The sequence below is a fragment of the Corythoichthys intestinalis genome, chromosome 19 (assembly GCF_030265065.1).
Source record: "Corythoichthys intestinalis isolate RoL2023-P3 chromosome 19, ASM3026506v1, whole genome shotgun sequence".
NCBI lineage: Eukaryota > Metazoa > Chordata > Actinopteri > Syngnathiformes > Syngnathidae > Corythoichthys > Corythoichthys intestinalis.
The window spans coordinates 8,216,982-8,244,964 of record NC_080413.1 but is presented as its reverse complement, the minus strand read 5'-3'; the positions used below and the strand labels follow the sequence as shown (position 1 = coordinate 8,244,964).

The 27,983-nt window shown below is 39.7% G+C and overlaps 2 protein-coding genes across 6 annotated transcripts; both read left to right on the top strand.

Annotated features, from left to right (window-relative positions):
* Positions 1-3: 3 nt before the first annotated feature.
* Positions 4-18,109, top strand: sel1l (SEL1L adaptor subunit of SYVN1 ubiquitin ligase). Its single transcript, XM_057823252.1, has 21 exons — positions 4-518; positions 662-699; positions 2,700-2,883; positions 6,320-6,487; positions 6,566-6,671; positions 7,813-7,975; positions 8,071-8,124; positions 10,415-10,474; positions 10,551-10,632; positions 10,691-10,845; positions 10,913-10,969; positions 11,034-11,102; positions 11,189-11,266; positions 14,099-14,161; positions 14,248-14,335; positions 14,423-14,571; positions 14,646-14,811; positions 14,890-14,964; positions 15,028-15,200; positions 15,266-15,394; positions 17,444-18,109. The coding sequence occupies exons 1-21, from the start codon at positions 452-454 to the stop codon at positions 17,690-17,692; spliced, it is 2,373 nt and encodes a 790-aa protein (XP_057679235.1). The 5' UTR covers positions 4-451; the 3' UTR covers positions 17,693-18,109.
* A 336-nt stretch (positions 18,110-18,445) lies between these two features.
* On the top strand, positions 18,446-26,942 carry si:dkey-177p2.18 (phospholipase B1, membrane-associated). 5 transcript variants are annotated; one of them, XM_057823256.1, is made up of 14 exons: positions 18,446-18,534; positions 18,634-18,698; positions 22,216-22,306; positions 22,368-22,426; positions 22,491-22,558; positions 22,621-22,664; positions 22,739-22,859; positions 22,936-23,140; positions 23,213-23,278; positions 23,373-23,464; positions 23,553-23,634; positions 25,308-25,568; positions 25,647-25,718; positions 25,874-26,942. In XM_057823256.1, the coding sequence occupies exons 1-14, from the start codon at positions 18,477-18,479 to the stop codon at positions 25,997-25,999; spliced, it is 1,410 nt and encodes a 469-aa protein (XP_057679239.1). In that variant the 5' UTR covers positions 18,446-18,476; the 3' UTR covers positions 26,000-26,942. The 5 variants fall into 5 exon arrangements, with proteins under 5 accessions (XP_057679239.1, XP_057679238.1, XP_057679237.1 ...); XM_057823255.1 differs by having other exon boundaries at positions 18,446-18,698; positions 22,936-22,987; positions 23,060-23,140; XM_057823254.1 differs by having other exon boundaries at positions 18,446-18,698; positions 25,308-25,409; positions 25,473-25,568.
* Positions 26,943-27,983: the final 1,041 nt, after the last annotated feature.

Sequence of the window (27,983 nt, the reverse complement as noted above, 5' to 3'; positions counted from 1 at the left end):
TTGATTGGTCGAAATGCAACAACCGGAAAAGCAAGTACTTGTCAGAGCTTAGTAGCCAAGTCCTATTGCTTTACTAAAACGTTTAGTTCGTTCTGTAGGTACTCTTTATTAAACATACATACTCCAAATAATGACGTAGCTAGCCATTTTGTCGTGTGCTGCTGATTTCCCACGGCTTTATTTGGTGAATACAACGCTAAATAGCTAGCCGGCGACGTCATTTCAACTATAGGGAAGCCGTTTAGCCTCGTTAGCATATTTGACAGCTACGAGCGTCCACCAGTTATAACAGCACTTGGAATTTATTACGTATCAAGACCGAGTGCTGGTTGCTTAGCTTTAGCACCACTCTTGGGTTTAAACAGCGTCACTTGTCGTAGCGTGACGTAATCTTCGCTGAATGTACGGGGACAGAAGAAGCAGAGATAGCAGCTCCAGCTAGCGGCTTGCCATGGCGAGAGTCTCGCTTATTTACACCTTTGTCCTCTTCGTAGTCTTCACCTACCGAATAACAGCTGGTAAGTAATGCAAAAACTACTTGGTTGGTGTTAAACTCGCTGCAATGCTTGCATGGAGAGCTGGCATATTGGACGAGCTGTGTGCTGTTTTGAGATAAAGCAACATCGGACTATCTTTAAATGGACTTGTTGGTGTTTTCCAGACGAGGAGCCAGATGGGAATGACAGACAAGAGTTAAAGGTATGATTTTTAGGGTCATAACATGATTTTTAGAACGTGCGAGAGGTGGAAATTGAACATGAATAGACACACCACATAAAAAAATGCCTAATTTGTGCCGAAATGCCGAATTTGTCAAGTGTATAGTGTAAACAAATCACTAAATTTGTCTTAAAAGTTGTTTTAATGCTACGTTATTACCAGACGTGTTACAAAGTATTGAAAAAGTAATACATCGAGATACTTTGTAGCCCAAAAGCTTATCGATATGCTTCCACAAAGAAACAATATATCGTTTTAAAAATGTGTCACTGTTAAAAAGGGGGGGGGGGGGGGGAGGATGCTACATGTTGCAACCAAAATCTTCCATTAGAATAACGTTTTCTAGCGCCGTCAATGGCACTAGCATTCGCAGCCAATTTTTGTGGGCATTTACAGGTCACTTCCTGATCATTTACAAGTTAACTCCTGTTTATTTTGAGTCGCTTCCTTTTTAGCAACCCAAAATCAACAAATGACGCGTAAATGCCCCGAATGTCGACAAGAGGTGACACGTTGATGCCCCGAAAGTCGACAAGAGGTGACGCGTAGATGCCCCGAAAGTCGATAAGAGGCGAAGCGGAGATGCCCCGAAAGTCGACAAGAGATGACGCGTAGATGCCCCGAAAGTCGACAAGAAGCGACGCGTAAATGACCCGAAAGTCGACAAGAAGCGACGCGTAAATGCCCCGAGAGTCGACAAGAAGCGACGCGTAAATGCCCCGAGAGTCGACAAGAAGCGACGCGTAAATGCCCCGAAAGTCGACAAGAAGCGACGCGTAAATGCCCCGAAAGTCGACAAGTAGCTACGCGTAAATGCCCCGAAAGTCGACAAGTAACGACGCGTAAATGCCCCGAAAGTCGACAAGTAACGACGCGTAAATGCCCCGAAAGTCGACAAGTAGCGACGCGTAAATGCCCCGAAAGTCGACAAGTAGCGACGCGTAAATGCCCCGAAAGTCGACAAGTAGCGACGCGTAAATGCCCCGAAAGTCGACAAGTAGCGACGCGTCGATGCCCCGAAAGTCGACAAGTAGCGACGCGTCGATGCCCCGAAAGTCGACAAGTAGCGACGCGTCGATGCCCCGAAAGTCGACAAGTAGCGAGGCGTCGATGCCCCGAAAGTCGACGGGAAGCGAGGCGTCGATGCCCCGAAAGTCGACGGGAAGCGAGGCGTCGATGCCCCCTAAGTCGACGGGAAGCGAGGCGTCGATGCCCCCTAAGTCGACGGGAAGCGAGGCGTCGATGCCCCCTAAGTCGACGGGAAGCGAGGCGTCGATGCCCCCTAAGTCGACGGGAAGCGAGGCGTCGATGCCCCCTAAGTCGACGGGAAGCGAGGCGTCGATGCCCCCTAAGTCGACGGGAAGCGAGGCGTCGATGCCCCCTAAGTCGACGGGAAGCGAGGCGTCGACGCCCCGTAAGTCGACAAGAGGCGACGCGTAGACGCCCCGAAAGTCGACAAGAAGCGAGGCGTAGACGCCCCGTAAGTCATCGGGAAGCGAGGCGTAGACGCCCCGTAAGTCGTCGGGAAGCGGCTCGCGAACGCCCAGAAAGTCGTCGGGCAGCAACTCGCGAACGCCCCGAAAATCGTCGGGCAGCAACTCGCGAACGCCCCGAAAATCGTCAGGCAGCGGCTCGCGAACGCCCCGAAAATCGTCAGGCAGCAACTCGTGAACGCCCCGAAAATCATCAGGAAGCGAACCATAAATTAACTAATTGCCTTGCATTGGCTTCCGTTGATGCCCGTAGACATATAATCTGAAGTGGGAGGGTGGCAGCGAATAATCTGGCGACATCAATCCCACTTCAAACGTATTGGACGTTTACTACTGATAAATCCCTCCAATTCACAGAAGGATGAAAATAGCTTGTTTTTCTGTTGATATGTTGTTTTATACAATGTCGTAGAAAGATTTCCTGACCAATGTTTTGATAATTGTTGCATCGCCATATCGTGAAATCCCTTTCCTCGCCCTCTATAGTCCTACCACGATCCCGAATCGGAGGAGGACGACATCCGTTTGAATTCCAAAATTGTTGAGGCCCCTTCCTCAACCACTACTGGTGATGTGCCAGAAGAAGAGAAGCAACCAGGAGAGCTTCTGCCAGGAGAAACAAAAGAAGACCTGCCAGAACAACATGTTAAAGTGGAGAAACCTAAAGAAGGCAAGAATTTAAATTTGTACAAAACGCTTGGGGAAAATTGTTCCCCACATACTTTACATACGTAGCATCTGTCAACATTTTAATAACATGCAAGAATGAGCACAGTCTACTTTGCTGACTCGTGACTTTAGCAGCCTTGACACTCCCTTGAGAAATAACAAACGCTGTGCACCTGTGCTTCTTTTATTTTATCACACAGCTCAAAAAAAGTGCCTTTATATATTTTTTCGTTTTTATTTGTTTAATATTAATGTTCTTTTGAGAACTACCACAGCACATACTCTGTTTATAGTATAGAGCTGCAACGATTAATCGATTAACTCGAGTATTCGATTAGAAAAAAATATTCGAATTAAATTTTGCTGATTCGAGTATTCGTTTAATTAAAGTGACGTTGTAATGGTTTATTTTGAAAGTGCTTGCATTTAGTTTTATTGATTAGGGTGGATACACTGCCTTCTATTCGGCCTCAATTCACATGGCTGAATCCAGGTGCTCCCTGTTAAGACCAACATAAGCAACATTTTGTTTGAGGAATTTTTTTTTTTTAATGCATTCGTAATTTATTTTATAGGTATATTTAACCTATTTTTGTGGTTATATGTGTCTGAACCGTTTGTTAAGAGCATTGTAAAAAAAGTTTTAGCATTTTATAGCATTTGAACTTGCGGACTTTTGCGATGTAAGTTAGCCAATTGTTCTTTTGTTGTACATAGATCCTCATTTATTATTATTTTTATACCGTTTGAGGCTCAGCTCAGTTAATTTAATTTTTCATGTTCCTTATCCGATTACTCGATTATTCGAACTAATGGTTTATCGATGAATCGACTACTAAAATAATCGATGGCCGCAGCCCTAATACAGTATACAACGTAGGTCACAAATTCAATTTATCCTGAAGCCACGTCAAATATTCCACAAAAAAGCTTCAAATATCTTCTTAATCACAGGTGTCAAACTCGAGGCCTGCGTGGCCCACGAAAGTAAATCATTTCAATATTCCAATGTTTTTGCTTAAATTGAATTTCAATGAGATACACCACTTTAAACATATTTAATGCCCATCCCCAACTGCAGATAGTTTCACAAAACACATTGTTACACAAGATTGTGCTGTGATGCCCCACTGGATTCTTTAATAATGATAAATGTAACTTCAAGGTTTTAAGACAAAAGCTCTGTAAAAAAATAAAAGACCAATTTCAACCGAAGTTATGTAAAAAGTGTCGATATTGCACCACTTTATTTATTGTTGAAATCAAAATGGTGCAAACATCAGTTTTTTGGATCAAGTACAAGTGCCAATAAGGCATTGCCATTAGGGATGTCCCGATCCAGGTTTTTGCTCTTCCGATCCGATACCGATATTGTTTTGCACTTCCGATCAGATACCGATACTGGCCGATATACCGATACCGGCCTATCTGAGCATGTGTTAAAGTTTAAAGTTATTTAGCCTCCTTACTTAGTTGTCAGACTCATGTTGAAAAAGGTTTTAGTACTCTTGATAACAACTAGCCAGCTGAATTAGGTGAGTTTGAATAACACACAACGGTTGGTAACAAGAAACTGACCTGTTTGTTCAGTGACAAACACAAAACATTATAAATAACAAACAGAAATGGCATAGTCAGTCAGTAAAACGTGCATATAATATTGTAAACTGTCTTAAAAAAGCAAAACACACAAACAACCTCAGTGGAAAATCCCACAAACCCCCCAAGCTATTAGATGTTTTTAATGTTTCGTGCGTTAGTTACAAAAATTGTAACTAACTCTCAGCTCATTCTCAGTTAGCCTCTCAGGTTTAAATAAACGACTATTTCAGTATCAAGTTAACATATTAAAACAGTAAATAAAATACTCAAGTCCCCATTCTGTATCAGCAGCTTTAAACTACATTCAATTCATTTAATTTTGCAAATCAACTGTTAAAAGTTCTTAAAATTGCTCCCGTTATTTCATAATTTCCCTTCTGTCTACTTTCGACATGTGAAAGTTTTAAAACTGTTTCGAAGAAAGATTCAAGTCATGATTTTGCCGATTTCGGAGTATTTTAGATAAAAAGTTAATTAGGTTGGCTTGGAAGGTTCCCAAAAGCCTACTAGGGAAGACTCCTGCTTTAAGATGGCGGCTGTTTACTAACGCAACTAGTTTTCAATACTTCAATGTTGGTAACGCCGTGGAGTCTGTCATTTTGCATCTAGTTCTATATACATATGATATCTATTATCTACAGTAAAACGATGTTGACGTAGTTTGTAGCGGCTGTCAGCAGCAGTCGGGTATTCTTGTGTTTTTTTAACACGCGGCATGAGTTGAGCTAAAGCCGTGAGCATTACCCGGGTCCATGAGAAGCATGATGTTTACTCTCGGGACACAATGCGGTCCGTTTCTCATTGCGTCCCGAAGACCGCGCTGTGTATTAGTTCCGTTACTTGACATATTTCAATAATTGGAATTTTGGATGTTTGTGAATCGTTCTCGAATCTTCCACGGCCGAATCGCTCAAGGATGTAATGACGGCTGGGCATGTTGTTCCGTGGTTCTAATTGTTGGATGGTAAGTCTTTTATCATGAGAGATAATGGCTCGTCATCCAGAATGAATTCTTTGGCAATGACTTGTTATTCCCTGGGCTTTGGGACTGTCAAGTGCCAGTTTGTCACGCATCGCAAAAGTTTCTGCCAGTGTTAGTTGCGTAGGACCTTTCTTTTTGTCTTCAGTTTCTTAACATACTTCTTATATTGTTTGTGGTGGTATTTCACTAAATGCTTGATTAGGTTGGTTGTATTAAAACTTCTTACAGCTTTACCACCACGCTTGACTTTATTGTGGCATATGTTGCACTCTGCCTCTTCGTCTTTGTCGTCCTTTAAGGTGAAATGATCCCACACAGCTGACATTTTTACCGATAAAGTCTCTCCGTAAATTGGGAGCCGCTAATGTAAATGTAGTGTGTTGAAGGTGTGCCGTAAAATGCGGACCGGATTTTAGGGAAACGTAAGCAAAAACTGGAATGGATTATGTAAATCGGTGTGCTGGAAAACCCGGACCGGACTCGACCGGAATTTTTCCGTGTTGGCTGATCCGATACCGATGCGCATTTTTTTGCCCATATCGGCGTCCGATCAGATCCAAATATCGGATCGGGACATCTGTAATTGCCATATTTCACACAATGCGTTAAAAGGCTAAAAAAAATAATACAGACTGTTTTTTTAGGTCTTAAAAAATTTGATTTTGCCTGAAAGATTTTCAAATATTGCTGAAAACTCACATTGGCCTGAGCTGTGCTAGCTTGTTCTGTAGTGATTAATATACATTTTTTTAAAAAGTCAGCACCAATGCTTAAATACATGTAAATAATACGTCCCCGTTCTATACAATCACTTAATTGTTAATGTACTTTGTTTTATTTTTTTATCCTTTAGTTCCCATTGTTAACGGCGGCACAGCCGACGGTGAGCCGTGTGTCTTTCCTTTCCTCTTCCAAAGCAAAGAGTACTCCGACTGCACCACCAACGGTCGAGGGGACGGACGACTGTGGTGCTCAACAACGTACAACTACGACAGTGACAAAAAATGGGGTTTCTGTGAGAGTAAGTCTCTAAAACGGAGTGCTAAAAGTGTATTTGCGTGAATTTATTTGTAAATTTTGTTTTTTTTCCCCCTCACAGCCGAAGAGCAGGCGCAGCTGAGAATGCAAGCGGAGGAGGCAGAAGATGAGTACCAGAACTTCCTGCAAATGCTTAACAGCACTACTAGGAAGAGTCAGAGGAAAGCGTAAGTGGCCATTTTTGTATATAATATTGCTTTTTTTTTTTTCTTCGTCCACTTTTTCGGCAAGCTGCAAAACCTACTCATTTTGACCAATCGTAACGCTCCAAAAATTCACGCAACACAGCTTCGCTTTCGATTTTGCCCCTCACGTTTACAGTTGCGGCTAAGATGCAGATTTTTTGACCAAAAAAATGCCTATTCATTTGCAATGGCAAAAAAAATGTAACATGGCATTAAAAACATGAAAAAAGTGTATCTCGTCCTATATTTTTTAAATCCATTTTACATAATTCACACATTAAAAAAATTCGAGATAAAATTCGCACAAAAGTTGCATACAGACAACTTAGAAACACGCTTATTTCTTTCTAACGCCCCCATTTTTTCTATGGGGAAAAAAATAACCTGGTATTAACAGGAATTTGCCTGTAACTGCTCCAAACTCAACAGGAAGTTCCTGAAAAATGGCAAATACTGCAAAAAATAAATAATGAAAAAAGAGCCCAACCTCCGCCCCAAAATTGGCAAAACTACAAAAACCTGCAAAAACAACCAAAAATACTAAGATCAGAAAAAAACACAAAAAATCACCAAACGATTACATAAAAATGAATGGGAAGCGAGCTGAAAAAACCCCACATCTACAGGAAGTGACCAATGAGGAGCAAGTAATCCAGAAATCCCCTGAAATCAATGCAAAAAAAAAAACAAAAAAAACCCAGAAAAAAATCTTGTAAAATCTGGGGAAAAAATGCATGCAAAACTGGAAAAATGCTGTACTAAAGACAAGGGAAAAAAAAAAGAAAAAAAAGCCAAACTGCAGGGGAAAAAATGGCAAAACTGCCAAAAAAAACCCACCAAGATCAGAAAAAAAGAAAACAACTATCAAATAGAAATTGATGATATAGTTGATATTTTCGTTTTAGTTAATATAGGGCACTCTTTGGCTGTCATTGATGGTGCTACACTTCCAATTTATGTCGATTGTTGCCAGTCAACATTGATTGGACGGCTAGCACCCCCAATGGCAGCAAATGAGTTAACAACGCTCCCAGACAATACTGAAAATCTACAGGGAGTGATTAGATTTTCTAGTGTTTACTTTGTTGTCCGCTTACTTCTAATTGGCCCTTTCCACCTCTAGGCTATACGAGAAGTTGCTAAAGGTAGCCGAGGGAGGCCACCAGCGTGCCATGGAGAAGGTGGCATACGCAATGTTGTTCGGAGACTACTTGAGTCAAAATATCAGCAGGGCCAGGGACATGTTTGAGAAGCTGGCCGTGGAGGGCTCACCAAAAGCACAGACGGTAGTTTGTTAAAATCTTATGTCAAGGGACAATTGTAGTTGTTTTACAGTGTCTTCATTTATTTTACAATGCTCAGCATGTTTATTTTCTGACAGGCTCTTGGATTTCTGTACGCTGCGGGGCTTGGAGTTAACTCAAGTCAAGCTAAGGTGTGTATTTATAAATATTCATGTGTGTATTTTTTGTCCATTTTTGTTCCAGTAATGTGCTAATTAGGGTTGTTCCGATCATGTTTTTTTTGCTCCCGATTCGTTTTAGTCTGAGTATCTGCCGATCCCGATATTTCCCGATCCGATTGCTTTTTTTTGCTCCTGATTCAATTCCAATCATTCCCGATAATTTTTCCCGATCATATACATTTTGGCAATGCATTAAGAAAAAAATGAATAAAACTCGGACGAATGTATACATTCAACATACAGTACATAAGTACTGTATTTGTTTATTATGACAATAAATCCTCAAGATGGCATTTACATTATTAACATTCTTTCTGTGAGAGGGATCCACAGATAGAAAGACTTGTGACTTTGTATATTGTGACTATATATTGCCATCTAGTGTATTTGTTGAGCTTTCAGTAAATGATACAGTAGCCATGCCCAAATGCATGATGGGAAGTGGAACCATGACTGTGCGTAGTGCTACCAATTGATATATCTTCTCTGCGTTGGGAAATAACTTAAGGTGTTAAGATAAAGATCAATTGCTACCTTGCTTCCCCACATTGCTTCTCATGATATTTCTAATTGTAGGGAGAGGGATTGTAAAGATTTAGCCGATTAAAAAAAGGCTCCAAAGGCTGCCAAAGTTCACTCTACTCATTTCACACTGCCTTTTATCTCTTTATATAGATAAAACGGCGCCAGTACAGATTGAGTGCGACAATGCGTGAGTGGGTCGTGCGACGCATGCATTTATTGCGTTGAATATTTTAACGTGACACATTTTTAAAAACATTAATTACCGCCGTTATCGGGATAAATTTGATAACCCTACCTTAAGCCTAAACTAAAGACTCTGGATGAGTGTAACATATTATGTCTGTAACGTTAAATACAATTAGAAAACGATTTAATTAAAAAATATATAAATATTTAAAAAAGGCATGGCCAATATTTTTTTGCCGGTTCCGATACTTTGAAAATGACATGTTCGGACCCGACACCTCCGACATCTCTAGTGATAATGTTATTTTAAAAATATTTTTCAACTTTTTTTTGCATGAAGGAATTCTTCATAATAATTTGATATTAAAATCGATTTTTATAATTATTTTGGTGTTTTTATTACAATCTGAAGCTTTCTTGGTGCAATAATTTGTTTTTTTTCCCTTATTTTAAAGTTTGTTTTTTTTTTGTAGTTTTCTTTGTGCAGCACATTTGGGTTTTCTTTTTTTAAATACTGAAATGTGGAAATATTTTATTTTTATTGTTTTAGTTTTCCCATTCTATTTCTCTAGAAATAGAATGAATGAATGAATAGAATAAATAGAAAACATACATGTTTTTCTTATAATTGATCAGTTCAGGTACATTTTCTTTTCCTTTTTTTATTATATTTTATTTTCTCCTAAATGTATTTTTTAAATTTAGTTTGTATATCTTACCTATGTTAAATATTTCGTATATAATATATAGTAATGTTTGTCCGATAATAACTTTTTAACCGAAATCCCAATTTTGTCCAGCTCCAAAAATCCGATACGAAACCGATACCGATCTATATATGCAGTCGTGTACTTAACGTATTGTGGCTAATTGTATTGCGATGCCCCCTCCAGGTTGCTACTTGAAAATATATACCGTATATTCTTAAAAATTTAATTAAATGTTACATTTGTCTACATTGCGTTTGTAAATAAATGCATGATGAAATAATGTCCCATACAAAAAAAAAAAAACAAAGCCCCACTTGGTAAAGACAAAGCATCACAAAAACAGGCAGGCGAAAGGCAAAGACGAGTCCAGACAATGTATTGTCAATGAGGTATTCCTAAAATGCATTTTGCTGGGCTTTTGCACAAATTTTTGTATTTTATTACTTTTTTTAGGGACTATTTCTTTCTGGTAACGCAGTAGCTATATGTAATGAGTTTTTTTTCCCAATCATTATTGTTCATTGAATTTTTGCACCATAAATGCAAATGGTCTGCTAACATAACAAATCCCAAGCATCTTCATTTAGAGACATCTAATGGTCAATAAGTATAACTGCTGTGCCAAACTGTGACCATCCCTTGTACTAAGCCAGGAGGCTTCTAAATTAACTCTGAAGGCAACTTTCATATTGGCATGGTAATGAAAAGTCAATGTCGAAATTATCCGATAACATTTTTAAATGCTTTTATCAGCCGATATTACTGGCTACTGGGTAACGTCAGACAACTCGATGGTGTTTTTAAATGTCATGAATGGAACACATCTTCTATGCTTGCAGGCTTTGGTCTACTACACTTTTGGTGCCCTAGGAGGCAACTTGATCGCTCGCATGATTTTGGTGAGTTTTCCTTGCAGTTATTAAACAAACAACGGCAATAAAATATTGATCTACTTGTATGTAACGTCTTTTTCAGGGCTACAGATACTGGGGAGGCGTGGGCGTCCCCCAGAGCTGCGAATCTGCGTTGACCCACTACAAACTAGTAGCCAGTCAGGGTGAGAACGTGCTGTCTTCTTCAACTCCGGACTAGTTTTTGAAACGTTGTCCTCTCAGTGGCCAGTGACGTCTCCCTGACGGGCGGCTCGGCCGTGCAGAAGATCCGACTGCTGGACGAGCTGGAGAACCCGGGCTCTACTAGCGGCATGCTGGAGGAGGACCTTATTCAGTACTACCAGTTTCTTGCCGAGAAGGGAGACGTTCAAGCGCAGGTTAGAACTGCTTACCCTTGATTGCCAATTTTGACTTAAAATGTTAAATCCTTGACGTTGGGATCAGGTGGGGCTGGGTCAGCTGCACCTGCATGGAGGGCGTGGCGTTGAACAGAATCACCAGGTAAGAGATAATAGTTTTTCAGCATCTTCGTTATGAATAATCTTGATGTTTTCTTATCAACCAGAGGGCGTATGACTATTTCAACCAGGCTGCCAATGCAGGGAATACACACGCTATGGCTTTTCTTGGCAAAGTGAGTGTATTACTGCCATCTACTGGACTGTTATGGAACTACTCGAGAGTTCTTGATTTAGTGAATGTGTTTTTTTGGCCTCTCAGATGTACAGTGAAGGCAGCGACTTCCTTCCTCAGAACAACGAGACAGCCTTGGAATACTTCAAGAAAGCCTCGGACCTAGTCAGAATCCATTTTTAACACTTTGGCTTCCATTGACGGTGATACACGTCCAATCCATTTTGACTGGGAGCAGCCTCTCCCAGTCAAAATTAGGGGTGTGACAATATATTGAAAAGGTGATATATCGGGATACTTTGTAGTCCAAAAGGTTATCGATATGCTCCCACCTAAAATCAATATATCGTTTTAGAAATGTGTCAGTGTTAAAAAAAAAAAAAAAAAAAGGGAACCAACATGATGCTACCACAATCCTCCAGCACTGTCAGTGGCACTGAAACCAGAGCATGTTTTGTGGGCATTTACAGGTTACCTTCTGTTGATTTTGAGTCACTTCCTGTTCATTTGTTGACATTCTTGAGTCACTTCCTTTTCAGTAACCCCAAATCAACAAGAAGTGATCCGTAAATTCCCCAAGACCAACAGGAAGTGACCCGAAAATGCTCCAAAATCAATAGGAAGTGACTGAATATCAAGAGGAAATGACTTGAAATCCACCAAAAATAACTCATTGCCTGCCATTGATGGTCATACCTCTAGTGATAAACTCATTCCAATTCACACCAGAAGTATGAAAAGTGCTTATTTTTCTGTTTATTAGTTGTAGGGCTGTCCCGAATGATTATTTTTCTCCCGATTAGTCTGCAGACTTGTTTAACGAATAGTCGACTAGTCAAATAATTTTTATGAACTTATTTTTATTTTATTTTATTTATTTATTACTAATTTTGCAATTCATTTTTTAAAAATTATTAATTTGACATTAATTATTACATTAAATACATATTACACAATTATGACATTAAACCATGGGTGTCCAAACTTTTTGCAAAGGGGGCCAGATTTGGTGTGGTAAAAATGTGGGGGGCCGACCTTGGCTGACGTCCTTTACGTAGAACAATATATTTAAGCAAATTTTAGCAAGCCATTTTGTGTGTCCCATTTGCTTTAATATTTTTTTTTTTTAATAATTGTTGAAACAGTCTCACAACTAGCCTTTGTGGCGTTCTCTTTCGACTCTTGGGCTCTTGCAAAATACTGCTGCTGTGAAATTAAACAAGCTTCAAGTTGCTTCAATTACTCGCGTATCTTCCCTGTAATCTTGTCGTACATGTCAGCGTGTCTTGTTTGGTAATGTTTTCTCACATTGAACTCTTTAAAAACAGCGACCGTCTCTTTGCGAATGAGGCAGACACAGTTGTTGCGTATTTTAGTGAAGAAGTAGTCCAATTTCCACCTATTCTTGAAGCGTAGGCTGTCACAGTCAACTTTCTTTTTTTGTTGATTGTTGCCATTTTAGGAAATTGGGAGTAAAGGGTCACACGGGGTAATGTTAGAGTGCTGCTGCCTTTTAGTGGGTAAATGAGGAGCAGCAGTTAGTGTGTAAGCTACTTCATATGCTGGTAGCAGTACTGCTGACCAATTTATTAAGTCTGTGTGTGGGCCAGACATTATTGATTTTATGACAGAGGCTGGGGGCCGAATGAAATTTGACCACGGGCCGCATTTGGTCCCCGGGCCGGACTTTGGACGTGTCTGCATTAAACACTTAAATTATTTATTAAAGTACAAATAAACACGTAAATAACAATAATAAATCACAAATAAACAATGAGGTCAAATGCTGTGGCATTAACTAGGGCAGAATAATGTAAACAAAATCAGAACACTGTGACTTCACTTTTCCAACTGGATTTTAAAAAATCTTACTCTTTTTGTGGTATGTCTATATTGTTCTCAGCATTAGAGTGAGCACCGGCGGAGTAGATAAATAAATGTCACGGGAAAAAAACTTAATGGCGCACGTTGATATGACACTACGATGGAGTGTTAGGGCCAAGTAAATAAAGAAAAACGAGATTAAAGTTGTAATATTGCTACGAGAAACAAAAGTCACATTATTATGCAGGGTAATGTAGCTGTGAGCTGCTACGCACTTTACATACATGTACCTTCGCTGGGAGCTACGACGAAGCATTTGTATATATTCTTCTATTGAATACAATTTGATGTAGATGAAGCAAAATAATAAGGATTTCCTTATTTGTAAAACCGATTCTAAAACACAAATTAATTTCAATATCGTTTTTTTTTTTTGGAACTTTGTTTTTATTAAATGATATTGTTTATTTTCACGGGGGCGGCAACACACTACGTAAAGTATGCAGCTGCTTATTCCGCTACATTAGGCTGACATTAGCCCCTAATACTTTGTCGTACAACCCACATAAAGGCAACTTCAATAAAAAAATGTTATAGGGACTTACGATCCGCCACCTTGTTGTCTCCTGTCGTTTTCCAAAATTATACCTATACCTGGGTGACGACAGTTCAGGTGTTCATTCATGGCTGCAATGCTGCCATGGTATGTAAGCTTCTTATTCTAGAGACTGCACAGGAGAGCGTACCTTCCTTTGTTTCCTTGATATAAGTCCATGCTTTGGTCACTCTAGTGCGCTTTTTGGCTTTGTAGCACTCTCCCCGCTTGAATCCCGAGCGTCCGCCATTCTCAACTTTCCACGCATATATTTTTTAAACCCTTTATTAACTGTTAAAGGGATGGTGTGCTCGTCGACGCATTTACGTCATCGATGACGTCGTCAAGTTGGGACAGCTCTGTTTTGTAGAACATCCTAGAATGATCTGATAATTGTTGTACCGCCATATTGTGAGATCGTTATCATGAGTCTTGTATCGCAAATCGTATCGTGAGTTACCCAGTTTCCCCACCCCTAGTCATAATGGATTGGATGTCTGTCGTTGTCACTGAGTTTTTCTTTTGCTTACTAGCACAGCACTTATTTTTGTTTCATGTTGTTTTTCAACTCTTAACAGGGAAATCCAGTAGGCCAGAGTGGCCTGGGAATGGCCTACCTATATGGACGGGGCGTCCCTGTGGTAAATGACATGATTCTAAAAAAACTGTACATCCAATGTTTTTTTTGTCATACATGAGCCGTGCATGTTTTTTTTTTCTTTTGCAGAACTACGAGCTGGCGTTGAAATACTTCCAGAGAGCAGCTGAACAGGGTTGGGTTGACGGGCAGTTGCAGCTAGGCACTATGTACTACAGTAAGTCATAAACAAGCTTATTTTTTCATTTTTATTAGCCTTTGAATATCAGATTTTGAGCTTTATTTTCATGTTTTTGCACTCCAGACGGAATGGGAGTGAAACGCGACTACAAACAAGCGCTCAAGTTCTTCAACCTGGCCTCGCAGGCAGGTCACATCCTGGCCTTCTACAACCTGGCGCAGATGCACGCCACCGGCACCGGCGTCATGCGCTCGTGTCATACGGCAGTGGAGGTGGGACATGGAAACACCAACACGTAAGCCTATATCATCAGAAAACTAAAAAAAAAAAAAAAAAATTCTGGTAGTTGTTCAAGAACATGTGCGAGCGTGGTCGCTGGTCCGAACGTCTGCTGACCGCATATGGCAGCTTCAAAGAAGGCGACAGCGATGCAGCATTAGTGCAATACCTGCTTTTGTCCGAGCAGGGCTACGAGGTGGCTCAAAGCAACGTGGCCTTCATTTTAGACCAAAGTAGGATGACGTCCAATCTTTCGTTCTTTACATTTTTGTCATTGAAACTCCATTTAAGGCTTTATTTTCCTACTCTAGAGGGCGCAAAAATCTTTAACGAGAACGAGACATATCCTCGAGCTTTGCTCCACTGGACCAGAGCGGCCGCTCAAGGTGTGATTGCAAATCCTGTCCTGTAATTCCCTTCATGTTGTAATCGCAGGAGCTTTTCAACAGGTTACACAGTAGCCAGGATCAAACTGGGCGACTACCACTTCTACGGTTTCGGCACCGACGTGGACTATGAGACTGCAATCATCCACTACAGGCTGGCTTCAGAGCAGCAGAATAGTGCTCAGGCTATGTTCAACTTGGGTTATATGCATGAGAAGGGATTGGGCATAAAACAGGTACGCTCGCATCGTACACCGATGTGGACAAAACGGGTCGAGTGACGACAACTGGCCTCGCGCAGGACATTCACCTAGCCAAGCGCTTCTACGACATGGCGGCAGAAGCCAGTCCTGACGCCCAGGTGCCGGTTTTCCTCGCTCTATGCAAGTTGGGTCTGGTCTACGCACTACAGTACATGCAGGAACTCAATGTGAGTACTTACAAGTGGAGTTATTTTCCAAGTATAGCCACAACAAATACACACAGTATAGCCACAACACATACATGGTGACTGAAATGTGGAGAGTATGAGTTTGTTCAAAAAGTGTTTTCCACTGAGTCGAAAATTTTGTCAAATGTAGAGGGTCCACAATTTACGATGATCTGGACAGGGTTTATATATTTATTTGTCGACTAATGTATCGGCCGGCTACATCAGGCCGATACGTGGCTTTTTATGATTTACTATCGGCTGATATATATCCAATATAATGGGTCCACAATTTACGATGGTCTGGACCTGGTTTATATTAGGCATGTGCCAGTATGAGATTCTGACAGTATGATAACCTTAGGCCAAAATATCACGGTATTGGAATTACAGCTGTAAAATGTGTTACTTTGAGATATCTGGGTTAAAAAACAACTTTGCATTGAACAGGATTTTTTTTTTTTTTCAAAACATTAGCAAATTCGAACACAAGTATAATGTTAAGTTGAAATAAATACCAAAAAAACCTGAAAGATTTTTAATAAAATATAAATGCATTCCTTTAGGTGAGCCTAAACCCACAGCCACAGCTCAATATTACCATCAGAACAAAAATAATTGAATTGTTTTTCCATAAAAAACGTGTGTATGACTCATATCATGTTTATATTATACACACACTCTTTCTCAATGCAGTTGCCAGAGAAAAAAGACACGTTTTAACATCGCTAGACACACTAAACACGCTGGAGTTAACTCTCGTAGCTCGCTCATGACTGTGTTTACTAACCATTAGTTTTGTATAAATACGAAATCATATTGGAGGTATTGCCTCCTCGGCAGCCACCCTCCGCGAACATGCTTTACATGTCGGTTGGCCCTCCTCTTCGAAGCCGTGGCCGTCTTTAACTTTTCTGTAGCCGAAGTATTCCCACACCAGTGATTTCGTTTTCTTCGATGGGGGGAAAATGTTGCCATCGTTTAGCACAGCTGACTCACATTTAGCAACAACTGGTAGGGAAGGGTTGAGCCTTGCAGCTGCAAGCGAGGGATTTCTCCCTGCATTTTTGGGACATAAAGATAGCTAATAACGTAAGGACGGTATGATGGAAATTTTTTGCGGTTTTGAAACCGTGACGTTTTCATTCAAGGGTATACCTTGCAACCGGTAATCGGCACATGTCTAGTCTGGACAGGGTTTATATTTACAGGTCGACCGATATACTGTATCGGCCATCCACATCGTGCCAATATATTGCTTTTCAAAATCGACGATCGGCCGATATGTAACCAATATAATGGGTTTACGATGGTCTGGACAGGTTTTATATTATATTTTATAGGTCGGCCAATATATGGCTTTCCAAGATCGACTATCTGCCGATATATAGCCAATATTATAGGTGCACAATTTACCATGGTTTATTTTAAAGGTCGACCGATATATCGGCTGGGCACATCAGGCTTTTCAAGATCGATTATCGGCTGATATACTGTATAGACAATATAATGGGATAACTGATGTTCACTGTTTGAGTGGTGATCTCTGGTAATGATGTTTTTGCACCACCTAGTGGCCTGAGCTAAAAAAGGAAGTAGCAAAAGAAAAATGTAACTAGCGAGTAAAGGAAATTGTTTTTTTTTCGCTGTTTTCACTGGATTCTTTTTTTTTTTTTTTTTTTTTTTTTTTTTTAAACCTATCACAATTTTTTACATTTCCCATGCTTTTCTAACTTTTGGGTGGGTTTTGCGCTTTTTTTCATTTATTTTCATTTATTTTAGAGCATTTCTGGGGGCACTTCCTGTTCATTGGTCATTTGCTGTAGATTTTTGGACCACTACTTTGTGTACTCATTGGCTGCCTCTGATGGCGCTACACGTTCAGTGTATTTGGACTCGGAGAGGGCGCGTGAACAAAAATACTACTATAAATGTCTCGATCAGTAGCTGCTAGTCATAACAGATTGGACGTCTATAGCAGTCAGTGACAGCCAAAGAGTTAAACTCTTAATTTTTTTTGTTCTGTTTTTTTCGTCATGATGCAATCAGCTAAGGGACTTGATCTCTCAAGTGGATTTGGACCAACTTCTCGGCCCCGAGTGGGACCTCTACCTCATGACTGTCATCGCGTTGCTGCTGGGCACCATCGTCGCATACCGCCAGCGTCAACGCCAGCACCAGATCATGATGCCCCCTCGGCGTCCCGCGCCTCCGCCGCCCGCCGAAGCCGCCCCCGCCCCTGCCGACCCACCTCAGGACCCTCCACAAGCCCCGGCAGAGGAAGAGGAGAGGCAATGAAAAATGAACAAACTCTCTCTGCGCTGGCCAGCGTGCTGCGAAAAGACTCAAAACACCCACCTGCGCGTGCGGTTTCATGAGAAAACACAGATGTGGGACTGGGACTCCTCAACTCAGGAGTGAAAAACACTCTGGACTACAGACGATCAAAGAAAACGCTCAAATCATCGAGGAGAAAGGTTTTTGCATGTTTCATTTGAGGTTTTTTCATCAGTAGTGCTAAACAAACCTTAATTTATGCGACAACTGGATTTTTCTTTATTTAATTTTTTGTTTTTGTTTTTTTAAAATCACAATCAATACACATAAAACCTTACGGAAAGTTACCTATTCAGCCAAAACGGATTCAACCATTTTGTTTTCTTTCTACATGCATGACATCACATTAAAAACAAAAAATTCTAATGAAACACTGGTCATTTTTAATGTCTTTATTAAGTTTATAAATAAATTAATAAAACAGGTGATCTTCAAAATTAGCGGCCTTTGTATTATTTTTTTAAATTATTTAAATCATTCCATTTTCAATACATCCCCAGTCAAAATGGATTGGACGTCTATTGCCGTCAATGGCACTTAACGTGAACATTCAGAGTTAATTGAAAAGGTGAAAACATGGAAAAACAACTTTTTAAAAACCAGCGTTCCCTATTGGACGACCTCAACTGTCAAGCATCCTCAGTGGGCGTGGCCTAGCCACAAAATCGCTGAGATTGCCAAAACGACTCAACGCAGGGGTGCCCCACTGACTGACTTTGCCCCGTTGCACACCACCACTACTACTATGGGGTGGCTTTGCGTCGCCGTGGCAACATGCGCGCTAGTGTCGCGCTGTGTCAAAGGTAAAGTGCTGGAACGCCATGTGTTGTTGTTTGCCGCTAAGTTAAAAGTACAATGTGTTTTATTTTCAAGTTGGCAGTTGGCTGATCTTTTGTTCTTAGGTGACAACTGGTGGTGGAAGTATGAAGAAGGAATACGACACTACAGTAAGGAAGCCCTCAATAAGGTGCTTTATATTTCATATAGCATGAACTCACTGTTTAATTTAGGTATTAATGGTAAACTGCACGAGTGAAAAGCCTTCAATGTATATTCCAACAAAAATGTATTATACTTGGTTCATGAGATGATGATGCTTTTTTGTGGATGCGCAAAAGAATCAAAATACAGTATCGTTCAGAATATTTTTTTGCACTCGAAAGGGAGTGGGAGGAGGAAAAAGTTATTTAATCCCACCTCGGATCTCATCGTCCAGCATTCTTATTTTGTGGGATACTCTTTAAGTCCACGCAATGAAAGAGAGGGAGGGGGAAAAACAAGAAAACAAAAACAACAAAACCAATCAACAACCAACTAGAACAAACAAATTCAGAGTTGGCTAATTAATACCGTACTTTTCGGACTATAAGCCACTACTTTTTTCCTTAATTTTGAATCCTGTGGCTTATAGTTCAGTGCGTCTTATTTGTTGATTTTTAAACTTTTTTTTTTGTTAATATGTAACATTTTATTTGACAGCTGCGCCATGAGACTGTCAAAAAAACGTAATAATTATGACATGGCACTATCATGGCCATTATTGAATGCTTATGAAAGATGTAATAATTATGACATGGCACTATCATGGGCATTATTGAATGCTTATGAAAGATGTCATTAAGCGTCATCCGGCAAATTAAGTCACTAACTCCATTTGTGTCCAGCTCAAATCTTTTACATTCATTCAAAAGTGAGATAATATGACGGAAAACACTAAGTGGCATCTTTTGTAAGCATTCATTAATGCTCATGACAGTGTCATGTCATGATTATCTCATGATATTCTTATGGCGCCACTGTCAAAAAAGTGTTTCCAAATACCATAACTAGCAATTAATGAAACAACGAACAGTAACTGAAGAAATAATTGGCGCAGAACATGAATTTTGATTTTGTTACATCTGTAGTGCTGCAATGCATGCTAGGAAGCATGTTGGACATCAACATTGTTGACAGCAGATGGCAGCAGAGGCTGATTGTCTCTCCCAAGGGAGCAATGATGGTCAAATGAAGCTTCGTGAAGCAATGAATGGTGGTTCATTTGGTCTTTTGAGAGTCGTATGATGCCGCTGTCAAATAAAGTGTTACTGGTTAATATCTTTTGGTGTAAATATCCATAATACAGTGAGGACAGCTGCGGCTTATGGTCCAGTTCGGCTTAACTATGAACAAAAGCTGTTTTCAGGTCAAACTTGGTGGGTGGTGGCTAATAGGTGCGCCTTGTAGTGCGAAAATTACGGTAATATTTTTCATAATATACACTAATTGTACAAAAACAGCAAAACATATTTTCAGTAAATGTCATATTGTGACCAGACCATATTTTTTTACAACAACTCAAATAGTTGGATATTTTGACAATGTTTGAAGTAATTGTCTAAATTTTCACTTCACATACACAGGGCTCCAGACTAACATGTTTTTACTAGAAGCACAGTGGCCCCCTTATAAACTTATTTATATGTACAGTGTATCACAACAGTGAGCACACCCCTCACATTTCTGCAGATACTCAAGTACAGTGGGGCAAATAAGTATTTAGTCAACCACCAATTGTGCAAGTTCTCCTACTTAAAAAAAATTAGAGAGGCCTGTAATTGTCAACATGGGTAAATCTCAACCATGACAGACAGAAACAGAAAATCACATTGTTTGATTTTTAAAGAATTTATTTCCAAATTACAGTGGAAAAAAGTATTTTGTCACCTACAAACAAGCAAGATTTCTGGCTGTCAAAGAGGTCTAACTTCTTTGAACGAGATCTAACGAGGCTTCACTCCTTACATGTATTAATGGCACCTGTTTTAACTCATTATCGGTATAAAAGACACCTGTCCACAACTTCTGTCAGTCACACTCAAAACTCCACTATGGCCAAGATCAAAGAGCTGTCGAAGGACACCGGGGACAAAATTGTAGACCTGCACCAGGCTGGGAAGACTGAATCGCAATAGGTAAAACGCTTGGTGTAAAGAAATCAACTGTGGGTGCAGTTATTAGAAAATGGAATACATACAAGCCCACTGATAATCTCCCTCGATCTGGGGCTCCATGCAAGATCTAACCCCGTGGCGTCAAAATGATAACAAGAACGGTGAACAAAAATCCCAGAACCACACGGGGCGGACCTAGTGAATGACCTACAGAGAGCTGGGACCACATTAACAAAGGCTACTATCAGTAACACAATGCGCCGCCAGGGACTCAAATCCTGCACTGCTAGACGTGTCCCCCTGCTGAATAAAGTACACGTCCAGGCCCGTCTGCGGTTCGCTAGAGAGCATTTGAATGATCCAGAAGAGGACAAGGAGAATGTGTTATGGTCAGATCAAACCAAAATAGAACTTTTCAGTAGAAACACAGGTTCTCGTGTTTGGAGGACAAAAGAATACTGAATTGCATCCGAAGAACACCATACCCACTGTGAAGCATGGGGGTGGAAACATCATGCTTTGGGGCTGTTTTCCTGCAAAGGGACCAGGAAGACTGATCTGTGTAAAGGAAAGAATGAATGGGGCCATGTATCGAGAGATTTTGAGTAAAAATCTCCTTCCATCAGCAAGGGCATTGAAGATGAGATGTGGCCGGGTCTTTCAGCATGACAATGATCCCAAACACACAGCAAGGGCAACAAAGGAATGGCTTCGTAAGAAGCATTTCAAGGTCCTGGAGTGGCCTAGCCAGTCTCCAGATCTCAACCCCATAGAAAATCAGTGGAGGGAGTTGAAAGTCTGTTACCCAACGACAGCCCCAAAACATCACTGCTCTAGAGGAGATCTGCATGGAGGAATGTACCAAAAAAACAGCAACAGTGTGTGGAAAGCTTGTGAAGAGTTACAGAAAACATTTGGCCTCCGTTATTGCCAGCAAAGGGTACCTAACAAAGTATTTAGATGAACTTTTGGTATTGACCAAATACTTATTTTCCACCATGATTTGCAAATAAATTCTTTAAAAATCAAACAATGTGATTTTCTGTTTTTTTTTTCCACATTCTGTCTCTCGTGGTTGAGGTTTATCCATGTTGACAATTGTAGGCCTCTTTAATCTTTTAAGTGGGAGAACTTGCACAGTTAGTGGTTGACTAAATACTTATTTTCCCCACTGTATATCTTTTCATGGGACAACACTGACAAAATGACATTTTGACAGAATGAAAAGTAGTCTGTGTGCAGCTTATATAATAGAGTTAATTCATTTTCCCCTCAAAATAACTACAAAAGAAAGCCCGCCCGTCTCATCAGACCATAGGACATTGTAATCCAGTAATCCATGTGCTTTGTTGACATGTCTTCAGCGAACTGTTCGCGGGCTTTCTTGTGTACAGTCTTTAAAAGGGGCTTCCGCGGTTAGAGAATTGGAATTTTGGAGTTGGACGATATTGGTTAAAAAGTCATTATCGGACAACTCTTAAAGGCGATACACGTCCAATCGGATCGGACGTCTGTCGCCGTCAATGGCACTGAAACATGATCATTCTCTAGGAGTTTCCTGAAAAAATTCGCCCTGTCGGCTTCAAGCACCCCGCCTTCCAATGCCCTGACATGAGCCCCTCGCTTTCTACCCCGTCCTCAGGTAGGTCACTCACCTCACGTACTGTAAATATCCTTCCTTATATGTTCATCTTTCCTCACAGTGGAGTTTGTAAAAGCAGGTGACATCAAAGTAGTTGCCGCCTTGGGTGATTCACTCACGGTGAGTGCTCCTCTTTACCTACTTTCTGTTCCATATGCTCACCGTGCGTATCCTCTTCACACAGACGGCCATCGGCGCTAATGCCACCACCGTGCTGGGCATTCCCATCGAGTTTCGCCACGTTTCCTGGAGGTAAACTGACATCCTGTAACTCAGAAATGGAAACTGAGTTTCAATTTAATGCGATATTCCAGCATCGGCGGTTTCGGCTCATACGAGGACGTCATTACTTTGCCGAGTGAGTTTTTTTGTTCATCGCTGATTGTGTCGTCTAGCTTTTATTGCTCAGTTTTTTTTTTTTACTTTTGTCAGACATCATCAAGCTTTTCAATCCCAGAGTGCTTGGCGCCGCCCAGGGGAAGACGATACACGGGATGGAAGCCCACCTGGGGCAAACGGGGCTCAACTTGGCAGTCACGGGGCAAAACACTTTGTATGAGAATGTTAAGGTTTCTGTTTCCTTGGCAACTGGGTATTTAGCTAATATTTATTCTATCGATGTTTGTTAGCAATCTTCCCGGCCAGACCAGACATTTAATCGACACCCTCAGAAGTTATGAGGTAAAACGATACTCGTTTTCAAAAGTAATGGGACAAAACAAGTTTATTTTTTTAAATTTATGTATCGACAAGGGTTTGAATTTTGAGAAAGATTGGAAGCTTCTGACCATTCTCATGGGCATGAATGACATCTGCGACTATTGTAAAGACAAGGTTTGTTGTTGACCTTTTAACGCGCTGGCTGCCATCGACTGCTTCATCAGTCAATGAACGTGTCTCCTCCAGGCTCTGTTCTCTGCCGACAACTTCATGCACTACATGGCGGTCTCCTTGGAAATGCTTATGAATGAGGTCTGGTCATTAAATGTTAATTTTTTTTTTGCAGAGGATAAAGAAAATGAGCCTTTGTGCGAATGACATTGTTGGTCTACACACGTTGCTTCAGGTTCCCCGCATGATCGTCAACGTGGTACAAATCCTTCCCATGCAAACGCTACGGGAGGTGCAGAAGCCCACACCGGGTTGCCTTCTCCAGCGGTGAGTGGCAGCGCTATTTGGATAACTTGCACATGTTTGATTTAGTGCCAGTGGTGATACAATGTAATATGATTTAAATGTACTTTAGCTCCTTCTGCTCGTGTCTGATCGAACCAGTGAGTCGGTCTGCAGAGCTACGAGAGCTGGTGGAAATTAATCTGGAGTTTCAGGTACGAACAGTGGTGGATGAGGTACTTTATTTCTTTTTTTTTAAATTTTTTTTTTAACTTAAGTAAACGTACAAAATTACCTGCTTTAAAATGTACTTGTAAAAATTAAAAGTATTTTCTCCCAATGCAAAAATGTAATATATGTATGTATGTATGTATGTATGTATAATATATTAGGGCTGTCAAAATTATCGCGTTAACGAGCGTTAATTAAATTTTTTTAATTAATCCCGTTAAAATATTTGACGCAATTAACGCACAAATGCCCCGAATTAAAACGACAGCTAAGTGAAAGGTGTACTTGTTGTGTTTTTCGGAGTTTTGCCGCCCTCTGCTGGCGCTTGGGTGCGACTGATTTTATAGGCTTCAGCAGCCATGAGCATTGTGTAAGTAATTATTGACATCAACAATGGCGGGCTACTAGTTTATTTTTTGATTGAAAATTTTACAAATTTTATTAAAACGAAAACATGAAGAGGGGTTTTAATATAAAATTTCTATAACTTGTACTAGTTATTATCTTTTATTTATTTTCTATAAATTTTTATAAATATTTATATGTTTTATTTATATATTCATATATTATTTTTATCTTTTAAGAACTACAAGTCTTTCTATCCATGGATCGCTTTAACAGAATGTTAATAATGGTAATGCCATCTTGTTGATTTAATGTTATAATAAAGAAATACAGTACTTATGTACCGTATGTTGAATGTATATATCCATCTCGGTCTTTTCTTTCCATTCCAACAATATTTTACAGAAAAATATGGCATATTTTATAGATGGTTTGAATTGCGATTAATTGCGATTAATTAATTTTTGAGCTATAATTAACTCGATTAAAAAAATATATAAATATAAAAGTATAAATATGGCGGAAAACACGGACAAGACTGAAAAAGCAGTTTCTGCTCTTGCACTCCTCTTTAAAAGAAACTGCTGTGTTTTTAGCCAAAACAACTGTTGTGTTTGATAAAACAATGTCTATATGCTGCCATAGCAGATTCATCGCGTATTAAGCTCCCGAACTATTTTTAATTTGTCCGTTTTACCCTGGACACCCCTGTTTACAGACGTCGCGCAACCGCTTTTGTTTCAACCCAGCCATAAAACAAAGGTACTGAATTATATTTATTATTCAAAATGTCTGTCATTTTTTGCGTATAATCATTAATTGATGTCTAATATTTCATTTAAAAAAAAAAAAAAAAAAAAGACTTTAAAAAATTATTCACTCGCATATTTTAAACTTTGAAACAAATAACGTCACCATGAAAAAAATGATGTCTGTAAAAAAAAACTTTTTGGGACGACTGCTTTGACAAGTTTAATATTTTTTTTGAAGTAATGCTACTCTAACTTGAGTAAAAATTTTGGCTACTCTACCCACATCTGGTTTAAATATGTTATGTTCAGTAAACTCTGGAAGCTGCTTGTACCCGCCATGCTTTCGTATCTTGAAATTTCTTTCTTAACAAGAGGCAATATTTTCCCGTTGAGGTGTGTCTTAACCTGAACATTCTGTATGTAGAGACGTTCGTAAGTAGAGGTACCACTGTACCCCTAAAATAAATACAGAAATAATATTCCAATGGCACCTTTTAATTGTTTGTTCTAATTTAAAGTGAAATTGCTCATATCCTGACTCACTTTCTTTCCTTCCACAGAGAAAACTGGAATCATTGCTGCTCACCGATCGCTTCTTCCGCGACGACTTCGCAGTGGTTCTGCAGCCCTTTTTAAAGCAGGCCGACCCTCCTCGCCTTCCCGTAATTCACGACGTCACGACATCGTCACGCTTCTCCTCCTTAACGTTTCATCTCTCCGAGCAGAGCGGCAAGATCGACATGAGCTTCTTCACCCACGACTGCTTCCACTTCACCATCAAAGGCCACGAGGAGTTGGCGAAAGGCCTGTGGAACAACATGGTCAACCACAGGATTTTTATTGAATCAATAATCATATTTTGAAAGAAAATTGTTTTAATCATGTTTCTGTGTACACAGTTTCAACCTGAAGGAAGAAAAACGGTTGTGAGCAGTTTTTCCGACCCAATCACTCTTGTTTGTCCACCCACGGTGAGGCAAAAAAAAGCATGTGATGGACGTCCAAACCATTTTGACTGGGAAGGGCGAATGAACATTCGTTCATTCGCCCTTCCCAGTCAAAATGAATTGGACGTCTATTTCCGTCAATGAATTAATTAAAAATGCTTCCCAATTTTTGTTGTTAGGACCACCCATACATCTTCACCCGACCTCCCTCAGCTCGCTCCGATCAAAGTCCCTCTACCCCCTCGACGGCAGTCGTCTACATCCTGTCGGCCATCGTAGCGTTCGGGCTTCGTGCTTTTTTGTAGGTGCTGACAACTTTCAAGTAAGTGTTTTCCGTTTTCATGGAAAGACATTAATAAGCTTTTCTTTTTTTGAATTACTGTTCATATTTTGTCAACGCTGACTTCTTATGTTTGCAAAATGTGTCTGTTTCTTGTAAAGACTTTAACAACAAATATACTGTATTTCTAAAGCTGTATTTGCGTGACTTTGTTTGAAATCATAATGCTAGAGGAGCACTCTGAGAAGATTTACGTGTAAGCCAGTGCTTCTCAATTATTTTCTGTTGCACCCCCCCAGGAAAATGTAAATGTTTCGCGCCCCCCACAACTCTCTGCCGCCACTGTAAATAGTATCATTTGTCTATAAAATTATTATAATGACAACTCTGCCTAACGTTGTGTCCTTATTTTCTCCTACGTAAGTATACAGTGATCCCTGGCGACTTCGCACTTCAAACTTCGTGCCCTCAGTCGATCACAGATTTTTTTTTTTCCAATAATAAAAAATAAATAAATTCACATGAGCTTTCCCCTTCCGATCACGTAGTCTCACCCTCCTTCATGCGGCTTTTGTGCTTATTAGATTTAACAATGATTGCCAGACGTTAACGTTTGATCTTGCCAGAGACTCTTGCGAACTCAAACTTCAAAAACTTCGCATGCGTCAATCATTGTTCGACCTGTTAAACAGTTGCTGTGGCAACTTGTGTGTAATCGAGCAGCTTGAGCGGATTTGAGTGGACTCAACCAATGAAGCATTTTATAAAGATGAGCATTTATCTACTTTGTTCTTGTTTAAAAATAATTCGATGAGATAGGAACATGTTTAAAACTTATAATAGTTATTAAATTTGAAGTGCTTAAAAAAATTATTCACATATCTATATATAATATATATATATATATATATATATATATATGGCGGAAAACACTAAGGTGACTTGCAGTTCTGCTCTGAGACCCCCAATTTGGCCAACTTTCAAAATAGTCCACTATGCATGTGTAATACATCATTGGAAAGTTTAAAATCTCAATTTTCTGGGGGAAGAAAAATTTTGAACAGGAGGACATTTAAAAAAAAAAAAAAAAAGTTTTTTAAACAGCAAAACCCTATCTGGAGGGGAGAGCAAGCGAGAGCAGAATTACAGACGCCATGAGTCCCATGACTTTAACGAGATATATATCGCGTACTTACCTTGTTTCAATCAAAAAACTCCATGTAGCATGTATGTGAGTGTCAAGACACAGCTGTGAATGATTTTTGGGGGATTTTATGGGTGAAACATGGTAGTCTAACAATGGTCGAGATGCAGAAATTACAGACATCAAGGAGTGGTCGAAAAGTTCTTTTTCATATATTTACCCTTTTTAAACATTTTTTTTCAATTTTTCGTTGTTTGGATCGATAATTTATCATCTAACATATCGGAGAAAATGCAATAATAACTAAAAAAATACAATTAAGCCATAGGTATGAGGTTGATATCGGTGACTTTTTTACAGACGCCATTTTTTTCATTGTGACATAATTTGTTTAAAAGTTTAAAACATGTGAGTGAATAATTTTTTAAAGTCGTTTTTTTTTAATGGAATGTGAGACATCAATAAATGATTCTAAGCTAAAAACGACAGACATTTTGAATAATAAATATAATTAATTACCTTCGTTTTATGCCTGGGTTGAAACAAAAGCGGTTGCGCGAAGTCTGTAAACGAGGGTTTTTAGGGTAAAACGGACAAATTAAAAATAGCTCGGTGGCTTAATGCGCCATGAATCTGCTATGGCAGCATATAGACATATTTTTCTATCAAACACAACAGTTCTTTCGGCTTAAAATACAGCAGTTTCTTTTGCAGAAACTGCTTTTTCAGCCTTGCCTGTGTTTTCCGCCATATACAGTAGATATGTTTTTTAAGATTATAGTTTGGAAAAAAGTGGAAAAACATGTTTTATATGTATCTCTTTCCAATGCTAATTCTGAATAAATACATTGAAATTTTTTTTTGG